The sequence below is a fragment of the Typopeltis vanoorti genome, chromosome 7 (assembly GCF_054136105.1).
Source record: "Typopeltis vanoorti isolate ZY-2024b chromosome 7, IOZ_Tvanoo_1.0, whole genome shotgun sequence".
Classification (NCBI taxonomy): Eukaryota; Metazoa; Arthropoda; class Arachnida; order Uropygi; family Thelyphonidae; genus Typopeltis; species Typopeltis vanoorti.
In genome coordinates this window covers 110,288,042-110,307,702 of record NC_143555.1, presented here as the reverse complement: position 1 = coordinate 110,307,702, position 19,661 = coordinate 110,288,042, and the positions used below count along the sequence as shown (strand labels likewise).

Genomic DNA, 19,661 nt, shown 5'->3' with positions numbered 1-19,661 from the left:
AAAATTCTTCTTAAAGATCTCTACATACCCCAACGAACCAGTTGGGGTGTGTAGAGATTATTCCTGATACCTCCAAGGAGTCCGAAGACTCATCGCGGGAGGACACCTACAACTGTCTCTACACCTAACCTCTACTACGAATCATCTTCATCAACGCCATCTACCGCCCACCTCCAACACCACCACAACTAGTAATTTTTGTCTGTAAATTGCGTGTGTTCTGAAGGGCCGATTTGTATGTATGCGGGATGAAAAACCCGAGTTTCCGGGAGAAAAAACCCTGCTACCTCCGTATGAGATCGGCTAACTCACCTTCGATTGAAATCGACCAGATAAAGATTCCTCCCGTCGCGACGAGAATCGAACTTAGGCCTATTCCAATCGAAGGGCGCAATGTACCGTCGTTCTTCCAATTGCGCTACGGAGGCAATGACGAAAGATCTATGACGAAACAGACCTCTTCAAACACAAGTGGCCAAAAGCCATCCTAAATACAAGCAAAAGAGTAATCTACGTGTTCCCCCCCCTAGGGCGAGCTTACAGCTCTTACAGTTTTTCCTCTTCTATTCGCCCCTATCAGACAGTGGGAAATAAAAAAGCATCTTCACCCTTCTGGCCAGTGATTTTATGTTATGTATGTTATGATTTTATTATTATTATTATTTGATTCTTTGTACTTCGATGCTTATGTATTTTGTGACTAAAAGATTATCAGCTGTGTACTACATTGATGGAACGGTACTCCAAGAGATTGATGAGGCTAGGGACCTAGGGGTGTTGGTTGATAGGGAGATGAAGTTCAGGGGACACATTGCTGAGGTGTCCAAGATGATCCAAAATCTATTGAATTAAACATTTTAGAAGTATTTTACAATTATGATATTAGGTGGCGCTGGGTGTTAGCCATGCTTTTGGTGGCGGTAATGATTGAATGCTTATGTTTGTGGTTTATGCTATTCAACTGATTTTTAATGAAATTTTGATGGTTGTTTTGACGCATATTGCTTATAATTTTGTCTTCTTACTTATTAATACATTGAATTTCGCTTTCAGTATATAACTGTGTATATATTTCACGAGTCGCAATGAATTATTTGAACACCTGGTTTAAAAGAGAGGTAAGTTTTGCTGCTGTGGAATCTACATTTACGTAATTAAATGCCATTAACATAACTAAATTTCAAACCCGTAAACAAGCACTGGGTATTTTTGCTATGTTTATTTCGTCTTATTATTACGAGACACTTCCACGGAATTCAGGGACTCATCGCAGGCGTCTTTGCATTATTTGAGGATCCAGAGGAAATGTTTATTGCACCAGTGTTTACCAGAGCATGGGAGTTGAGCTACTATACTGTGGTGTGATGCAACTCCTGCTGCAATTTGTTTGACGAAGTATACCCTCATCTTCTTCAGCCTGGATCGTTTCATGATATGTGAGCTGCGTTATATCAAGTACGTATCTGAGTGTAAGATATCGCAAACCCAACGATTTATTGTATACATCTTTCTCACCATTTCCAAGTATGAGTTGACAAGTTAACTAATATCCTTAATTAGTGGGTTGCCAGCGTGCCGCAATACTTTTCATACTGATAGTGTTGATGCAAAGATTTTACAAGTTTTGATACAGTTTCAAAATTTTCGCAGAGCATATAAGATGCATTTCCACACGTGTTTTGATCAAGTTAAGAATTATTGCTTCATCACGTAATATTGTGTATGTGAATAATTACTTATTGAAAGAAGGCACTGAGATCAGCATCACTATGCATTACTCTTGCAAACTTTGCATTATTAGTAGTCAACTAAATATATCAATCATCGCCACATAAATATTCAAAAAAATCCAAAATTATTATATCTGATTCCTCCTCTAGCACATTTGTCACTTTTTATAAAATGCAAGTAAACTGCTATGGCATAACTTCTACCTACACCTTTCCCTGAAAGTTTAGGCAGAGAATTTGATTACTTTAGGCTTTATCCAGAGGAAGTGTTTATTGCACCAGTGTTTACCAGAGCATGGGAGGTAAGGCACTATATATATATATATATATAAGTGCGAAATATACCAACAGTCATCTTTTAGACTTCCAAGATTTAAGGGGAAAGTGTAAGAGTCAGAGAAACGTGTTTAAATATGTGGAAAAGTTTAAAAGTGAGAACGATACCTGCTGTTCCAACAGAGGGCTGTTCTCAAGAGTATTGCTTGCGCAATGAGAGTTCCCAACCTCATTCATCTGATGCAACCATTTCAATTTGAGAAATTAAAAAAAAAAAAAAAACATGAACCAACTTGCTGTATTATATTTCAACATGTTCCAATGCTTGTTAAAAAAAATGTAGCATGGCGAAGGCAAAGACAGGTATGTAACAGCAATAACAACCAAAAACGCTTGTAGATTGTTTTAACAAGCATGGGAACATGTTTAAATATGATACTGTAATACTGAACACTTGTGGACAGCTTTTGGATTGTTTTAACAAGCATGGGAACATCTTGAAATATAATACTGCAATACTGAAGCCTTTTGGCTCTTTATTTTAGTAATTATAATACTGTGAGTCGGTTCATTTTATTTTTTTATTTTTAATAAAAACATAGATCACTCACTTTTTTATTTTTTTCTGATTTAGCCTTTAAAAACAAAATGGTTAAAGACAAAATTCAAGAATGGGTGGATCAGGATATGATACTCTAGAGGGGCCAACATGGTTTTGTTAAAGATTGATCCTGCCTTTAGCAATTTATTAACTTTTTATAATTAGAATGACATCTGAGTTGGACAAAGGAAATGGCTACACAGTGGTACTTCTGGATTTTGCTAAGGCTTTTGACAGGATACCCCATGGAATACTGTTGCGCAAATTGGAGCAGATGGGGATGGATACTAAACTATGATATGGATAGGAGAAATACCAGAAGGTGGTGTATGGAGGAGCAGAGTCTAGGATGAGGCAGGTGATGACCAGTGGTGTGCCTCAGGGCTCTGTGCTTGGGCCATTGTTGTTTAATTTGTACATAAATGATATAGGAAATGGCTTAAAGGAAGATATTCAGTTGTTTGCTGATGATGCAAAGTTGGGTAGCACAATAAAAAATTAAGCTGATGTTGAGAGTTTGCAGGAGGATTTAAATAAGCTCGCAAAATGGGGAAAAAGGTAATTGATGTCAGTTCAATGTGGAAAAGTGTAAAGTTATGCATTTTGGGATTAAAAGATTACCAGCTGTGTACTACATTGATGGAACGGTACTCCAAGAGATTGATGAGGCTAGGGATTTAGGGGCATTGGTTGATAGGGAGTCAGGGGACACATTGCTAAGGTGTCCAAGATTGCACATAGGATTACTTGCTTATTGAGGAACACACTAACATCCAGAGATAGAGGTTATTATTCCCCTTTATAAGGCATTGATACCTCCACATTTGGATTACTGTGCTCAGGTCTGGTCACCTGGATTCCTTGGAGATGAGGAGGTTGTGGAGAGGGTTCAGAGGAGAGTGACTAAGTTGGTGAGTGATGTAAAAAATGCTCCCTACATTCATAGATTGAGAGCTTGTGGATTGCAGAGGTTGGTTGATAGGCAGAGAAGAGGGGATATGATAGGAACATTTAAATTACTAAAAGGTTTTTATATAATTGATGCAGGGAAAATGTTTCAGCTGTGTGATAGTGATAGAACAAGAGGTCATCCCTGGGAATTAAGGAAAAGTGTGGTTAACAAGGGTGCGAGAATGAGGTTTTTTGCCTGGAGGGTGATGAATGAGTGGAAGGCATTGCCTGACTCACTTGTGAGTTCTTTGTCTGTAGAATTCAAGAAGAGATATGATAGATATTGTTTTGATAGTTTGGGTCTCTCGCGATGAGTCTACTGACTCCATGAAGATACCAGTAATAATAATAATGATAATAATAACTTAGTAGTGACGTTTTAACTGAATGGCTGAGGAAAAATATAGAAGGGAGGCTGAAAAGAATTGAAAATAATTCTCAAATGAAGAAACAACATGGCAATGACAACAGTGAAACAGGTGTCATTGGTTGTGTGATATTTGGTCATCTCATTCTGTGTTTCTCAGGAACATTATCAGTTTGTTGCATAATATTGACTTACTTAGGAAAAAGAGGAGGAGGGGGTGCATTATTGTTTATTAGAGAAGATTTAGACTATCATAACAGTCGCATTGAATTCCTATTTAGGACAGAAATTTGAGAACAAGGTGCATAATAAGCATGGTATCTGTACATTACAAGGGGAGAGTATATTATCATAGTGGAGAAAGTAGTGATAATGTTAAGTGTCAGTTACTGAAAGAGTTTGGAGCCAAGTATTATTAATGGGTGATTTCACCATGGAATATACTAACTTGGAGAATGAAAGAGATAATAATGCAACCTATGATAACTTTTTGGAGCAACTTCATGATGGTTATTTAAAGAAACATATAAGAGAGCCTACTAGAATCATACATTTAATAATAGTCTCAGAGAAATTAGTGATTGAACATGTTAATTACTTGGAATCCCTTTGTAACAGTGATCATTTAACCTTAAAAATGGAATTAAAACTGGTGTGGGAATGACAATTGGAAAGCATCAAGCATGCAATTTCAAAAAAAGCTAACTGATGGTAAGCTGAGGGAATTGAGAACTATTACCTGTAGACATTATTTAATGGAAATGATGCTAATTGAATGGATAATGCTGAGGGAGACATATTACATAATTTAATGATCAATTTATCCCTAGGAGTAAATTTGAAAATAGACCTGGAGTCAGTTGGATAAATAATCAAGTTCTTGAAGAAATATACTATAACAACAAGCCATGGCAATAGTATCTGTATCATAAAATGATTATTCAGTGTGATAGGTATTATGTGACACCTCCAAGGACTCATCATGGGAGGGCATTCTACTTTACTACTCCACTACACACACACATCTCAATATCTCTCCTACTACTTAATCTTCCAACTGCACATCTCCACTACTTAATTCTCCAACTATACACAAAGCCATCTACAGCCCACCACCTCCAATAATAGTCTTTTCTGTCTGTAAGTTGCATGTGTTTTCATGGCTGATTTGCTTGTATGCAAAATGAAAATCCCAAGTTTCCTGGAGAGAAAAAAAAAAAAACCTGCTATCTCCATGTAAGATCAACTAACTCGCCTCCAATTGAAAAAGTCCATATAAAGATTCCTTTCATCAGAATGAGAACAAACTCAGGTCTTTTCCAGTTGAAGAGTACAGTGTCCCATTGTTTTTCCAATTGTACTACAGAGATGTTTAGATATCTCTGTGGAGTCAAAACATCCATCATGGGATTCACTAGCCATTATTCACACAATACCTGTCATACCTCCCCTTAAACTAATTCAGTGATGAAGCATTCACAACCATCTCTGCCCGCCCATTCCATCCATTCACATCCTCCAAGCAAAAATGTAGTTCTAACATCCTTGCTAACCACACATTTACACAGTTTCCAATGGTGACCCCCCCCCCCCCCGTTCTCTCCTTCCCACCATGTACTGAAAGTCTTCAGTGTCAGTCCTATGAAACACCTTTAATAAATTATCTGCTTCTATCATGTCTCTTCTTTTCACTATCAGCTAGTTTTTGAAGCCCACAGGCCTTCAATCCATTTTCATGGGGAGCATTCCATAGAACTGTCACGGTATTTGTCACTTGCCTCTGGATCATCTCCACAGAATCCAGGTGACCAGATTTGTAGATAGTAGTCCAGATATGGCCTTATTAAATCTTATAAAGGGGAACAGTAAACTCCCTATTCCTGCTTGTCTGTGTTCTTTAACAACCATGCAATCAAATGTGCTGTTTTAGCCACTTGCAATATGCCCTATAAACTTCAACTCCCTGTCTACAATCACCACTAAGTTCCTGGCCTTATCAATTTTCTGCAGTTCAATTTCATCAATGTAGTACACTGCTTGTGATCTCTTCTTCTTCCCAAACCTTATGCTTGGCCACATTAAACTAGCAGCCCTTTAACTTTGCCCATACCGCTAGTCTGTTTAAGTCATCCTGGAGTACCTGTACGTAACGTTCATTGAATATTGTTCTTTCCAGTTCTGCATTGGCAGAAAACTGAATATTTCCCATCAGATCATTTCCTGTATCATTGATGTGCAAATTAAACAACAGAGGATCAAGTATTGAGCCATATGGTGCACCACTAGTTACCTGCCTTCTCCTGGAGAAGGCAGGTAACTAGTGGACTCATTTCTTCCATAAATCACTCTTTGATATCTGTCCATCATCCACTATCTAATCTAGGGTTCCCATAATGTTTTACTAAAATCTGGGACATTCTGAAATTTTTACTTAAAAAACCCAGGACATTTTGTAAAAAAATGGGACATGTTAAAAATTAAAAAAACCAAAAATAAAACTATTATATATGTTGCACTTAAAATTAAATACTGCTATAAATACATTAACATTAAATCAACTTTAAAATAGGATTATTAATTGAACAGCCACTAGGCTAATCACGCAGACTTGTACCAGTTCCTCCTAATTTAAATCTATTTCCCCATCAATTAATTCACTAATTTCGTTTTCAACCATATCGCAAAAGCCCTCTAAGTGGCCATTACTATAAAAATTAAATTTTTACATAAAAAAAGCATTACATATTGTATGTAACTCACCAGAAAATAAAGTGCTCAGCTTAAGATTAACACACTCATGATTTTTTAATGTGCTTTCCTGGCAGAAAATGAAGACAACTTTCAACAATAAACACTTTATACGGTAAACAATTGACGTGCATGTGTGGTAAAGGGTATTTCCCCTAATCACTACATGCACGATACAGCCAGACTCAAATTTAACAAATATAAAATTTGATTTTTAAATTGCACAGTGAAAAATATATAAAAGAATGAAGGGTTACTACAATTTGTAGACCGTGTTTTTATTGAAACCATGTTGAACAAGGTTACTACAATTTGTAGACCGCATTATATCGAAATCGTGTTGTATAAGTACCGCATTATACGAAGGTTACCTGTACCACTCATCCATCTAGCTTCTATCTGATTAACAATATTCTTTTTGACTGCAATTCATCTGCTATCATCAGCAGTATTTCTGCTCTCATCTGTCTTCTCTATCCTTCCTGAACCCCTTCACATTCTAACCCTGTAACTACATCATCTACTATTAGTCAATCCTCAATGCCTATAACTTTTTGGTGAGGTTGCACTAATCAATGCCACAAACTTCTCCCTCTTGTTCCTGATACTTCTGGCATTAGCATATAGAAACTGTAGTATCCCTTTACGCTCCAGCCACCTTTACTTACTGAATTGACTACTATTCAGTATTGTTATTTGAGAAATTAGATTCCACATTTGTTGGTCATTCTCACTCACCTCATGGGCAGGCTCGTACATAAGCACTGCGGAACTGCAGCACCCCCAGTTTTTCTCGATATATAAATATAATTATTAATTTATTTATATTTGCTTGTAATATTTAATTTTATCATCAGCAATCCTATACAATTCTCTTATTTTATATAAAAAATAATAAAAATCCATCTGGTAGCACTTAGGAGGGCGAAGGAGGCTAGCAGCACTGTGTTTACTACAGTGTCATATTGCTACATGCGCAAGCATATGCACGTCATAGTGAGATGCGAGCTATTAGTGTAATGCGGCACTGTCCATTGCACAGTTCCACTGTTGTTTATATGCAATTTGCGCCAGTAGTCGAGTGTTTTTAGTGCTTATTGTGTTTACTCCGTCTCTTTTAATATTTGGACATTACAATTAAAGGATTTAATTGTATGTCCAAAAATTGAAAATTCATTCCTTTAATTATAATTAAAGGAATGGATTTTATTTTTAAGTAATTTTGAATTATACTAAACCATATAATTTTATCGATAATAAACAATCTTTTTTCATGAAACAAAACAAGAATATATTTTATTTTAAAGTAATTTTGAATTATACCAAACTGTATAATTTTATCGATAATAAACAATATTTTTTCATGTATATTTAATTTTTTTTAAAATTTTTACCATAATTTTGATATTTTATCCAAACATGTATACAATCTACTTACAGTGTGTATGTATATTTCGAAAGTTGCAGCACCCCCACGATTTCAAGCCACGAACCGCCACTGCTCATGGGTTCTTTCGCACATCTACCCTAAATGCTTTTCCTAGCTTGGCACTTCATCACTCTCGGTGAACAAAGCTCTCTAGACACCTAACACCAAAACCGTTTAGATGCAGTCCATCAGCATTATGCAAATCCTTATTTCCACCAAACTCAGACCATAGGTTTACAAATCCTACATCATTCCTTATGCACAATCAACATATTGATTTGTTATCATTGCCCTCTTCCTCAGTATACCCTCTATCATAGCATGGCAGGAGACTTACAGCTTCACCTTCTCACTCTTCTTTTATGTTTCATCCAGTATCTCTTTATCAACCTCCCTCATAGAATACTTCTCACCTCTCAGATCATTAGTGTCATCCAAGATAATTAGTTCTTTCATCTTACCTTTCTACATCTGGATGGCATCACTGATATTAATTTTTGCACCAGGAAACACAAGATTTTGTTATACTTTCATTATGTACTCCTCTAATTATAGAGCATCCATACAAAATTTTCTCCTTACCTTGTTTCTCTCATTTATCAATATGGTCTCAATTCTTACCTCATACCTCTTTCTCTTCTCAGCCCAGCTAATCTCTTGTTGTTTCTGCAATTTTTCAATTTTGTGCAATTCTGAATGAACAGAGTTTATTCTCTTGAACTTTCGCTACTGTATGTTCAATGTTAATTCCAACATTAAAATTTTCTAATCTATCCTCGATACTCTCTACTTCACTAATACTTGCTTCTGCTTCATTCTCACCACTCGACTGGTTCCCAATCTCAAAATACTACACACTCACTCTCCAGATTTGCTCTCATTATATAAATCCTTTAATTTTATCAATAAATACATCTCACACATACACTGCATTGTACAAAATCATGAAAATTCAATTCATCCAACAATGATATCTTTGCCACCATCTCTCTACCATGCATTAGTACCATATAAACAGTATCAAATTTAAACAAAAATACATTGTATACTCCAGAACTAAATTACTCAGTGACACACCTGCATAAAACAAACTATAATGAATTAACCTATTATTATTAACTAAATTATGAAAAAGTGAAAAAAAAATGAAAGAGTTTGAGAACAGGAACCAAACCTTGAAGATTCAGTAGCAAACTCTGAAGAAAACATTGATTGACAGAGAGGCATGTGGTGAGGTTGTCTGCAAGGATAAAAAAACCAGAACTCCCTGGTGGACACAGGAAGTTAAAGAGGCAGTGAAGGAAAAGAAGAAAGCATATCAAACGTTCCTGGCAAATAAGTCAGCTTGTGCTCTTAGCGAATACAGAGACAAATGCAAGAATGCTAAACACTGTGTAAAACTAGCTAAACAAAAGTGATGGGAGGACTTTGGCAAGAATATAGAAAATAAATATCAAGAAGGTGGCAAAATATTCTGGAGGTTGTTGAAGAAGCTTAGGAATGGAGGAAAGAGTGCTGTAAAAAGAGTTAGAGATGATAAAGGTGACATGAAAACGGGAGAAAAAGATATCCTTGAAGTATGGAGTAATTACTTTGAAAAACTGCTAAATGAAACAAGCAGTGATGAACGCACAGCGGTAAAAACCACTGACCAGGCATGCAGTCAGGAATACATATCCATACTAGAAGTAGAAAAAGCCATTAAAGGCTTGAAATGTGGAAAGGCAGCGAGGGTAGATGATATTCGACCAGAAATGCTGAAGTATGGTGTATAAGAGTCTTACAGTGGCTGCACTGCATAGTTCAGAAAGCCTGGACAGAGGGACGAATTCCCAATGATTGGAGTAGAGCTCTCATAGTACCCATATATAAAAAGGGAAATAAAACTGAATGTGAGAATTACAGAGGTATTTCCCTACTGAGTGTTCCTGGCAAGATCTATGCAAGTGTACTTGAGAAACGGTTGAGAAGAATTGTGGAAGAAAAGCTTGGTGAGGAACAAGCTGGATTCAGGCCAAATAGAGGCTGTCAGGATCAGACCTTCACTTTACAACAACTAGTGGAGAAATCATGGGAATATAACAGAGATCTGTATTTAAGTTTTGTCGATTTGGAAAAGGCATATGACAAGGTGCCAAGAGAGAAGCTATTCGATACGCTACAGTTATATGATGTCAATGGATCATTATATCAAGCAATACTTAGTCTTTATTTGAGTTGTACGTCAGCAGTTAGAATTGAAGGAAGTACAGGAAGATGGTTTAATGTTAAATCTGGTGTGAGACAAGGATGGGTCAGAAGTAAAACACTTGACCAAAAACTAGAGACTGCAGATATGAGAGTCCTGAGAAAGATTATAGGCGTGAACAGATTGGTCATATTAAAAACGAGGATATTAGGAAAGAACTTCACATTGTCAACATCCAGGATTCCGTTAGCAGAGCTAATCTCAGCTGGTATGGTCACTTAAACAGGATGGGCGAAGAAAGATTAGCAAAACAAGTGTTCTCTGCCAGGTTAGCAGCAAAAATGACCCAGGGGAAGACCAAGATATAGGTGGATTAATATGGTATGAAGTGCCTTAGACGACGATAGAAATATAAGATCTGATAATGTTGGAGTCTTGACAAGTAACTTCCTATCTACAATTTTCCTACAGTTGGAGGAAAATTGTAGATAGGAAGTTAGTAATGATGTAAATTTTCATGTAGTGTTATCATATCCTGTACACCCCTTGAGGGTACATGTCAGGAATTTGATGATGATGATGATGATGAAAAAGTGAATTATCTTTCAGCAGCACTAATTAATCAATAACATATACAATGTACCACCTTGTGTTGTTCAATTATAGCTCCTAGCTTTACTTGCCAAGTAAGAGATGTCAAGGAAATCAAAATATTTCGAGAAGTTTGACATGTTTTATTGTTCAGGTAGAAAATATTGTGCTGGCCTTCAACAGGTTATAGAATTGGTGAGTTTATGCAACTTTAGGACAGAATTAGTTATATGTAATAGCTTGAGGATAGGTTAATTATATTTTAATTATGATAATTATCTGATTTTGCATTTTGAATATGTTGAGCATGTTATGTATTTGTGTATAAATGACATAAAATATATAATGAAAAAGTAATGATATGTAAATATATATATACACTAGGGGAGGGCTCTTCCCCCCGCTCCTGGCAGCTACAATGCCCCCCCCCCCCTTCCCCCGAGTTCCAGCTTGGTAAGTTGGAAATTCCAGGTTGGAATAATAACATTTATTCCTTTGGTTTGACAGACCTAGACTTGAATCCCATTTAGTACACAAGACCATTTATAAGGGTTTTTTCAGTTGAAGTTGTTATGCCACTCTTTTATGATAACAAAGTTATTTCTTCCTAAACTTTGGATTTTATCCCCACAAAACAGACACTGACCAGTGAACACTTAATTAACAGCTGCAATAACTCTTGTTGCAGCTTTTGTTGCTTTGGCATAATTACAAACAACAATCCTTAAATACGTGCTTCTATCCATTGATGACCATCATCAAGGGAGAAGTATATTAATAAGATAAAAAACAAATAACTTTTGTATATTGCCATTAAAAATATAAGTAATATTAGCTTCTTTACATTAAAAATTAAACTGTCTTTATTTAGCAATAATAATAATAATAATACTGATGATGTTTTAATAATAGGTGTTCATTCCAAGATGCATATTCAGCATTCTGTGGACATTGCTATTCAAAATTTTGTGTTGCCAGTTCTTTGTATTTGTTACTCACATCATTACATGGCCTCCTTTGAATAGTTTAGAAGGTAAGAACTTTTCAGTTGTCATTTACTCATATTGAATTAAATATACAGTGAGTTATCTGGCTTCCAAATTAAAGAATTACCAGTTTAGTCTCACTCAAGCATTACTTTTGCTTTCATCATCAGGGTACAGTAGGTTGCTGCTACCTTTTGTTTGGTATATGTGAATATATACATAGCCAGTTAATTCAGCTCCATCATCCATGGAATATAACTGCTTTTGCCATCAGAGAAGCATCTTCCCATCCCACCCTGTGATAGCATTTGTGTAATTATTTTATTTATTTTTAATATCAATCCCATATGTGAGAAGAAGTCTCAATACCTATAAAATGACAGTGCCATGTGTGGACAGATGATTACAGAAAAAAAAAAAAAGAAATTGTGAATCTGTTTCTTGAAGAGTTGGAAATTGTATGCATTGGGGGAAACATTATGGAGAAGACTGATCCAGAAAATGGTATTTGTAATGAAGGAACAGGATGAGATGTTGGTTCAGTGAGTATAGAGCTGAATAGTATATGGATGTTGACCAATAGCTGTCTGTGTTAGTACGTGATTACTTTAGCCCAGTGAAGTGCTAATTGTGAAAAATAAATGCAGCTGATTAGAGGGAACTGAAGAAATAGTGATGGCAAGTTCTGTGGAACAGCATCCATGGAAATACCTGTAGAAAAGATGTAATGCATAAACCAAGCATCTCTATGCAAAAATGATTAGAGGGAGTTAGCAAGAGAAGGATCATCTATTAAGTGAATAACTTTTCTAGATACAGTCTAGCATTCTTAGAGAGGATTTTAGTGCACTGCCCCTGATGTGAGAACAGTATTTTAAGGTTGGGCTGATTTGGGATTTATAAAATGTAAGAGAAGTGGTCTTTGCAACAGAAAAGAATACCAAGCTTTTTTTTAGAGGCTGAAGATGAAAAGGTTGTGGGTATGATGTGGTTATACCTAAGTAGGCTAGATGTGAAAGTGTCTTCAAGAAGAGAAAACTGATCTTGGTTGGTGCAGAGTATTATAAGTGAGGAAGAGTGAAATGTGATCTTTCTTTAAGGAAATAAGGCAGTACTGGGTTTTTTGGTAGCATTAAAATTTACTGAATTATCTTTACCCTACTTGAGAATGGCTAGATGATCAATGTTTAAGCTGTTAGCCATAGCAGATCATGTTGCTTGAGTCACCTGAGTATTACAAGATTTTGTGAAGGTTGAAGAAAAATGTAGTGTACTGTCATCAGCAAAGGTATGAATAGGATTGGACTATAGTGAGAGAAGATTATTGCCATATAGTAGAAGGTATGTAGGTGAAAGCACAGAACCTTGGGATACTCCATCATTGATGAAAAAATCACTAAAAAACAATAATCCCTTTATCAAACTCTGAAAGATCCTTTGTTTTTCCTATAAACCTTTCTACTTGTTTAAGAATTCTTCATAGAGATATTGTACACACAAGGCACAGCAATTCAATAAGTAGAAGTTAAAATTGGCATAGCAACTAAATAGTTTAACCTTCATAAAGTGGTGCCAAAACAGCAATATATCAAACTGTGTCAAAATTAAAAGCAAGTTTTGTTCGGTCAAGGTCCTACTTATTTACAAATGGGCTAGTTTAGCATTATTGTGTGAACAGATTAGTGCTAATTGTGAAAAATAAATGCAGCTATCAATGCTCTACATGACAAGCTGCATGATATTTTAAACTCTGAATTGTGGGTGGGCAATCCTTGTCAGCAACTCTGATACCATGGCAGATAAAGAATTCAAAAAAAAAGTCAAAAGCCAGCATCAGAAAAAATTCAAAATCCTCCATCATTGCAGCGCTACTGTACAACTGTAGTTACAACAAGCTCACGTTATTGTAAATTTATCATCGGTGGCCCTAACGGATGAAGCTGTCAGCACATTAAGATGAGAACATGACTTTGTTATTACACCTACTCAAGTTCCAAAAGTGAAAATAATGGTGTCTATTGAACATGGAATCTATGACCTGTTTCCAGTTATAGCTAGTAACATTCATTTGGATGTAGCCAACATCTTAATCCAATCCAAACATCCCACAAACAATATCCCAAAAAGAGAAATCATTGCTTTAAAAGAGCTATATAGGAGTAACAATATTGTAATAACTAAAGCAGAGGTAATGCAGCTGTGATTATGTATCTAACAGAATATGAAAACAAAATGCACATTCTTTTACAAGATCAGTCTACATACCAAATCATAGATCGTGATCATACTAACTTGCAAAAGAATAAATTTTCTAAATTACTGAAAAAAAGTCATTTCCTGGCCAAAAGAAACTGTTAACAAACTCGAGCCTTTTCATTTAAAAACATCCAGTATATATATAGCACCAAAAATTCATAAACAAGATACACCCCTATGCCCAATTGTGGATAATACAAACAGTCCTACACATAAACTTGCTGAACATTTGGCTAAATTACTGTCCCCCCCCCCCGCACACACACGTCTTCCTCTTTTGTAAAAAATTCCATTTACCTAAAAAGTATATTAAAAGTCCATATTTTAAAAAGTTCAGACATAATGATTAGTTCTGATATTACTTCACTATTTGTTAGTTACATTTTCCCCAGATATATTTGAATTATTCAGCTTTACGGTATCTGCTGATTATTTTGTATAGAAAGGAAAGATATACAAATGACTTGATGGGAAAGCTCTGGGTTCTCCCTTTCTCCCCTTTAGTCAGTTTCTACATAGAATATGTAGAAAACCAAGTAATGAATGCAGCTACTCTCAAACCAGTGGTTTGGCTGCATTATTGATGATGTTTGCTATTTGGCCATATTGTCCAGACACATTAGATAGATTTATAGTGTAGGTATTATTTCTAGGAAAATTCCAATGTTACTCTTAAAAAAAAAAACTTTTATTTTTATGGCTATTTTTCCTGCTTTCATTTAGGAGTGCCCCTTTTAATGTCATTGGCTTTTTACTCAAGAATTCTTAGGGCATTACTGATGATTTATAGAGACAGATATATGCAAAATAATAGAGAAAGAAAATTCGAACATACCTTTTTTAGATGTTGTTGTTGGCTTTCTTCTTTCCACGATATGCATAAGTCTTGTTAGGCTGTTAAAAGGAAGGTTTTTTTTTGGAAAAGTGGGGGATAAGGCAATGTGGGAGAATTAATTTGGAAAAAAACCTGTTTTTTTTTTATAATATATATATATATATATAATATTATTATTAGGGGTGGGCTGAGCGCTTTTTAGAGGGGAGAGAGATGAAAAGGGGAAAGGTTTATGGGAAAAGAGGTTAGGGGAGGTCGGTTAATGGGGCGCGAGCCCCATTAACCGACCTTCCATTTCGACCGTCCGTCATCTTTTGAACTCTTTGGAATCCCACAGCTTTCTGACAGTTCATTATCTTTTTTTCTGTTTATAGAATAGCTATGTATACAGGGAGATATTTGCACAAGGCAATCACACCATTCCAGCTCAGCAATATGGTATCCTAAAATGTGGTATCAAAGGATACCCAATATGGTATCCTTTGCCGCCAAAGGTTGGTCGATTGGTAGAGCCTCTGCTGCTAATGGCTCAGTTAAGTAAGGTTGAGCGCGGTTAGTAGTTGGAAGGGAACCAATCATTCGATGCTGTTGGCACACTCTCCCTCGATGAGTCTTTGGGCTCCCTGGAGGTGTCAAATAATAATAATAATAATAATAATAAAAAACACTAACTCACAGAGCCAGAGCTATCTGTTCCGATGACAATGCTTGTACCACTGAACTCACTTACATCACAATTTTTAGCCAGTGGTATAATCTCCAAAGAAAGAACAAAATATTATGAAACACTCTAGATATCTGAAAAGATATCTAGAGGGTTTAATAAATATCTGCTCTGCACCACATTTAAATCATATATCAAATTGGCAACTTTCATCAGGAGTGTATGAAGTGCCCTGTACTTGTGACCTGCCTTATTATGGACAAACAGAAAGACCTGTTGACATCTGCCATGGAGAACACAAAAAATAATACATTTGGCTCTATTATTATGGCAAGTTGGGACCAGAAGACTATGTCTTGGATACCCTTCACACAGAATCGAATGGAAATAAACAAAAGTGCTACACAGAAATCATTAAGTCAGAGGTCGTTTTTGGAATCAGCATCAGCTTTAAAACATTCTCCAAACTTCAACAAGTATGGCTATGTCAATTTACCAAAAACCTGGGAGACTCATTTTAAGATCTAATTAATACTTCTCTCTCTTTATCCAACAATAGATGCTGCCAATTAGGACTTTAGTCTTTGTGTTGTCCACTACAATTTTTTTGAACTGATCACACTGTTAACCAAATTTTTGCTGTTTTCTGTATTGTGACAAACGTTTTTTGTACTCTGAAGATCCTGGATATAATACCAGCGAAATATCAGCAAATAAACTAAATAAATATTATTTATTTTCTTATTATTCTGTGTTGTGAATTAATACCATCAAATAAATTTATATGAACTGCCGACACAAGACTTTCTTCTCTTATGGAAGGTATTGTTCATGATGTAATGTGGAATGTTTAGGTGAGCTGTAGTCAGAGAGAGAGAGAGAGAATGCTAGTTTGAAGTTTAGTGATGAATAACAGGTTGGAATTGGATATCTATGAGTGGCAGTGCACATCATTGATGTTGGTATTAAGCCTCTGGATGGTAGTAAAGTTTATGTGGAAATGTTTTCCTACTTTTCTTTAAAAAAAAAAGGAGCAAGAGTTTTTTTAACTACAATAACACTAATTTTTTAAGTTATATTTCATGTTAGAATATTGTTTAAATTTAAAGAATAAGGGAATGCAGAGTAGGGTTGAATGACTTGATTACAACCACTTGGAGTTCCCATACCTAAATTCAAGTATGGTCTCAACACTCCTTCCTACAAGCCACCATGTTCAGATGCCCTCCAGGCACAATCTGGCAAAGTAAGTAGTACCAGCAGGATTATTTGTTATCTGATCAGGAAACCTCCTGATGTGTTACCAACAGTCTTTGTCCTGTGTGCTATGTGGTGGTCAGCCTGCAAAAAACCGCTTGACTGCTGTACTTGCAAATGGAGGAATGACTGGCTCCCTAGTTCACTAATTAGTGTGTAGAGCATGCTCAGAAAGGCCATCGCCACCTGCACCTACATGTAAGAAGCAAGGGAGGGACAAATGCTGAAGAAAAGTATGTATGCTTTTATTTATATGTGCATGCATTTCAATGTGATATGAGTCCAAAATGCAATTAAGTGATGCTATGCTGGTGTTTTGGGTATCACTAGAAATGCCAGCATAATATCATAGAAGAAATTGATACCCTTGCCATCGGTGTCTGTTCATATACTGAGAATGATACATCAACTAGAAAATATCTAGTCAATGTAGTTCTATGATGAGAGAAGCTTGTTGAAGTTCATGATAGATTGCAAGAATAATGCAATCTGATGGGTAAACCACAGTCAGTTGGCATATAGTGCAGTACAGCATTGTCATGAAAGAGCATATTGGATTGCACATAGCATTGAACCCTGTCACTTATAGAGTAAAGAGCAGATAACTTTCAGAATTCTGCTCCTGTCAGCTAAAATCAAGTAACTATGGGTACAGTGAACACAGGAATACCTGACTAACACTGAATCCTGAGGAGTGGAAAAATGTCTTCCAGTTGGGAATATCCTTATTTCCACTTGTCTCACACTGATTTCAGGCTAGAATATGGTAATAACAATGTGATGTAACATTAACAACAGTAGAGCAATGTCTGAATGTCACAAATGTTTTTGTCGACCATGTACACTTCTTTGTTCTATCCAGTAATAATTATATATCCAGCAAATGACGTGCCATGTCACAAGACAGATTTAATGATATATCAGGAACATGAGGACAATTTTGCCATATTTAAATCGTGGTTTAATGACTTTTTTTTGCTTGATAGATTTCCTCTTGTAATCAGTGTTGACTCCTGGGAGGTTTGCTGTTAATTAATAATAATTATAAAGTTACTGTTAACTACTAAATGGCTAAATTCTTACTAAGCCATATGTTCTCATTCCGATGAATAGACAAAACATTATTTTATATATTTTAAATGAGGTTATGATGATGTCAGATTTAACAGAATGACAGTCATGAAGTTTCATTTTTTGCTTTGTAAGAAACTCCAAAGATAGAGAAAATAAACTTTCATATGTGTAATGAATAATATATATTATAGGTAATGTGTATTAAAAGAAAGAGGAATATTTTATTAGCAAACAAAATTGAAATATAACTAGTACATCTGTAGCACAGGTGATATTATGTGTTGTGGACAATGCTCTTATAGACTGTTACTCTGTAAAATAGCTATATTTGACCTCTATTATTGTGATAATGTATTGACTCACAAAAAAATTAAAAAAACTATATTAAACATTGATATTGATTATTCTGAACTATATATATAGCAATACTCTAATCTTTGTTTTAACATTTTTTGAAGGTTATTATGCATCTACATTTTCATCTTTGACAGTAGGATATCAAGTGTTGACATGTCTTTCTACTTTATGTATTGCACTTTTACATGTTCACCATTATTCAGGTAAGAAATCATGTTTCTATGAAAAATTTAAGTACATAATAGCACTGCATGTATATTCACCAAGTGACTAATTTATTATACACACCCACTGCTTTTTATTTTGGAATGGTATTCAATGTTACAGTGTACCGGCATCTTTGTTAAGAGGGACACATGATGTATGGATACCGTATGGTTTTACTTTTCAACTTTTCCTGCTAGCAAATTATATACCAGCACCTTTTTTTTTCCAAAAAAAAAAAAAAGTATATACATCTATCCTAATAAGCAGTACTTCCTTTATCTAGATTAGCCTTAACTTGGGAAATGAACTCTAAGAGATGTTTCATACAGGCCTGATCACATCATGCTGCATTTGTACTTATTAGACTACTATACACCTGTTTTGTATAGCTGAATGGATAGAACATGTTGTTTCATTCCATCTCATTCACAGATGCTTAATTTGATTTATATTTGGTGATGAGTGATCCATTGAATCATAGTAAAGTCACTCTCATGTTCATAAAGGCATTCCAAATAATCTGTGCTCTTTTATCATCCCTCATGGTACTTCATATGCAATTTCATAAAGGGACACTCTTTAGCAGCAATGTTCAAGTATGCTGAGGCTTCCAGTTGTTACTCCACTATTGGAAGACATATGCATATTAAAATACTCCTCATGCCATCTTGCATCCATTCAGCCTGCATTTGTTGCCAGACGTCATCAGTGGTCCATTTTGATTTTATGCTGCTGTCACTATACCTTAACCATACCATCAACATAAAACAATTGGAACTGCATCATTGGACCACTCCTCAGCTATAATCTTGGTGCTTGTGTCCACTGTATTTGTGGCTGCTTCTTTTTATCTGAGAGGAGTAGTGGGACCTGGTTAGGTCACCTACTGTTATACTCTGTTCATGATAGGGTCTATTATATATTTTGATATATTTATATGTTATTTTATGTGACTCCTCCCTGTGAAAGGTTGCAAAATCTTGGTACTAATGTACTTTGAATGGACTAAGGCATCTTACATAATCTGGAAACCCTGTTCTAGAGACCAAACATGGAACTTTTTTAAACCACTTCAGGCATCTAATAAGCATGATGATGGTGGTCTCACACCAGGCATTGAAGTTCATTTCCCACTTAAGCTACT

At 35.6% G+C, this 19,661-nt stretch overlaps 1 protein-coding gene across 1 annotated transcript in view; it reads left to right on the top strand.

Moving 5' to 3' along the window:
* The first annotated feature begins 945 nt into the window (after positions 1-945).
* The window catches only part of Ndc1 (Nuclear division cycle 1), a 152,473-nt gene continuing 133,757 nt past the window's right edge, over positions 946-19,661 (top strand). The window contains exons 1-3 of the mRNA XM_090396064.1: positions 946-1,118; positions 11,794-11,914; positions 18,412-18,513. Of these exons, the coding sequence (XP_090252190.1) occupies positions 1,086-1,118; positions 11,794-11,914; positions 18,412-18,513 (256 nt within the window). The 5' untranslated portion in view covers positions 946-1,085. The remainder of the gene's footprint in view (positions 1,119-11,793; positions 11,915-18,411; positions 18,514-19,661) is intronic.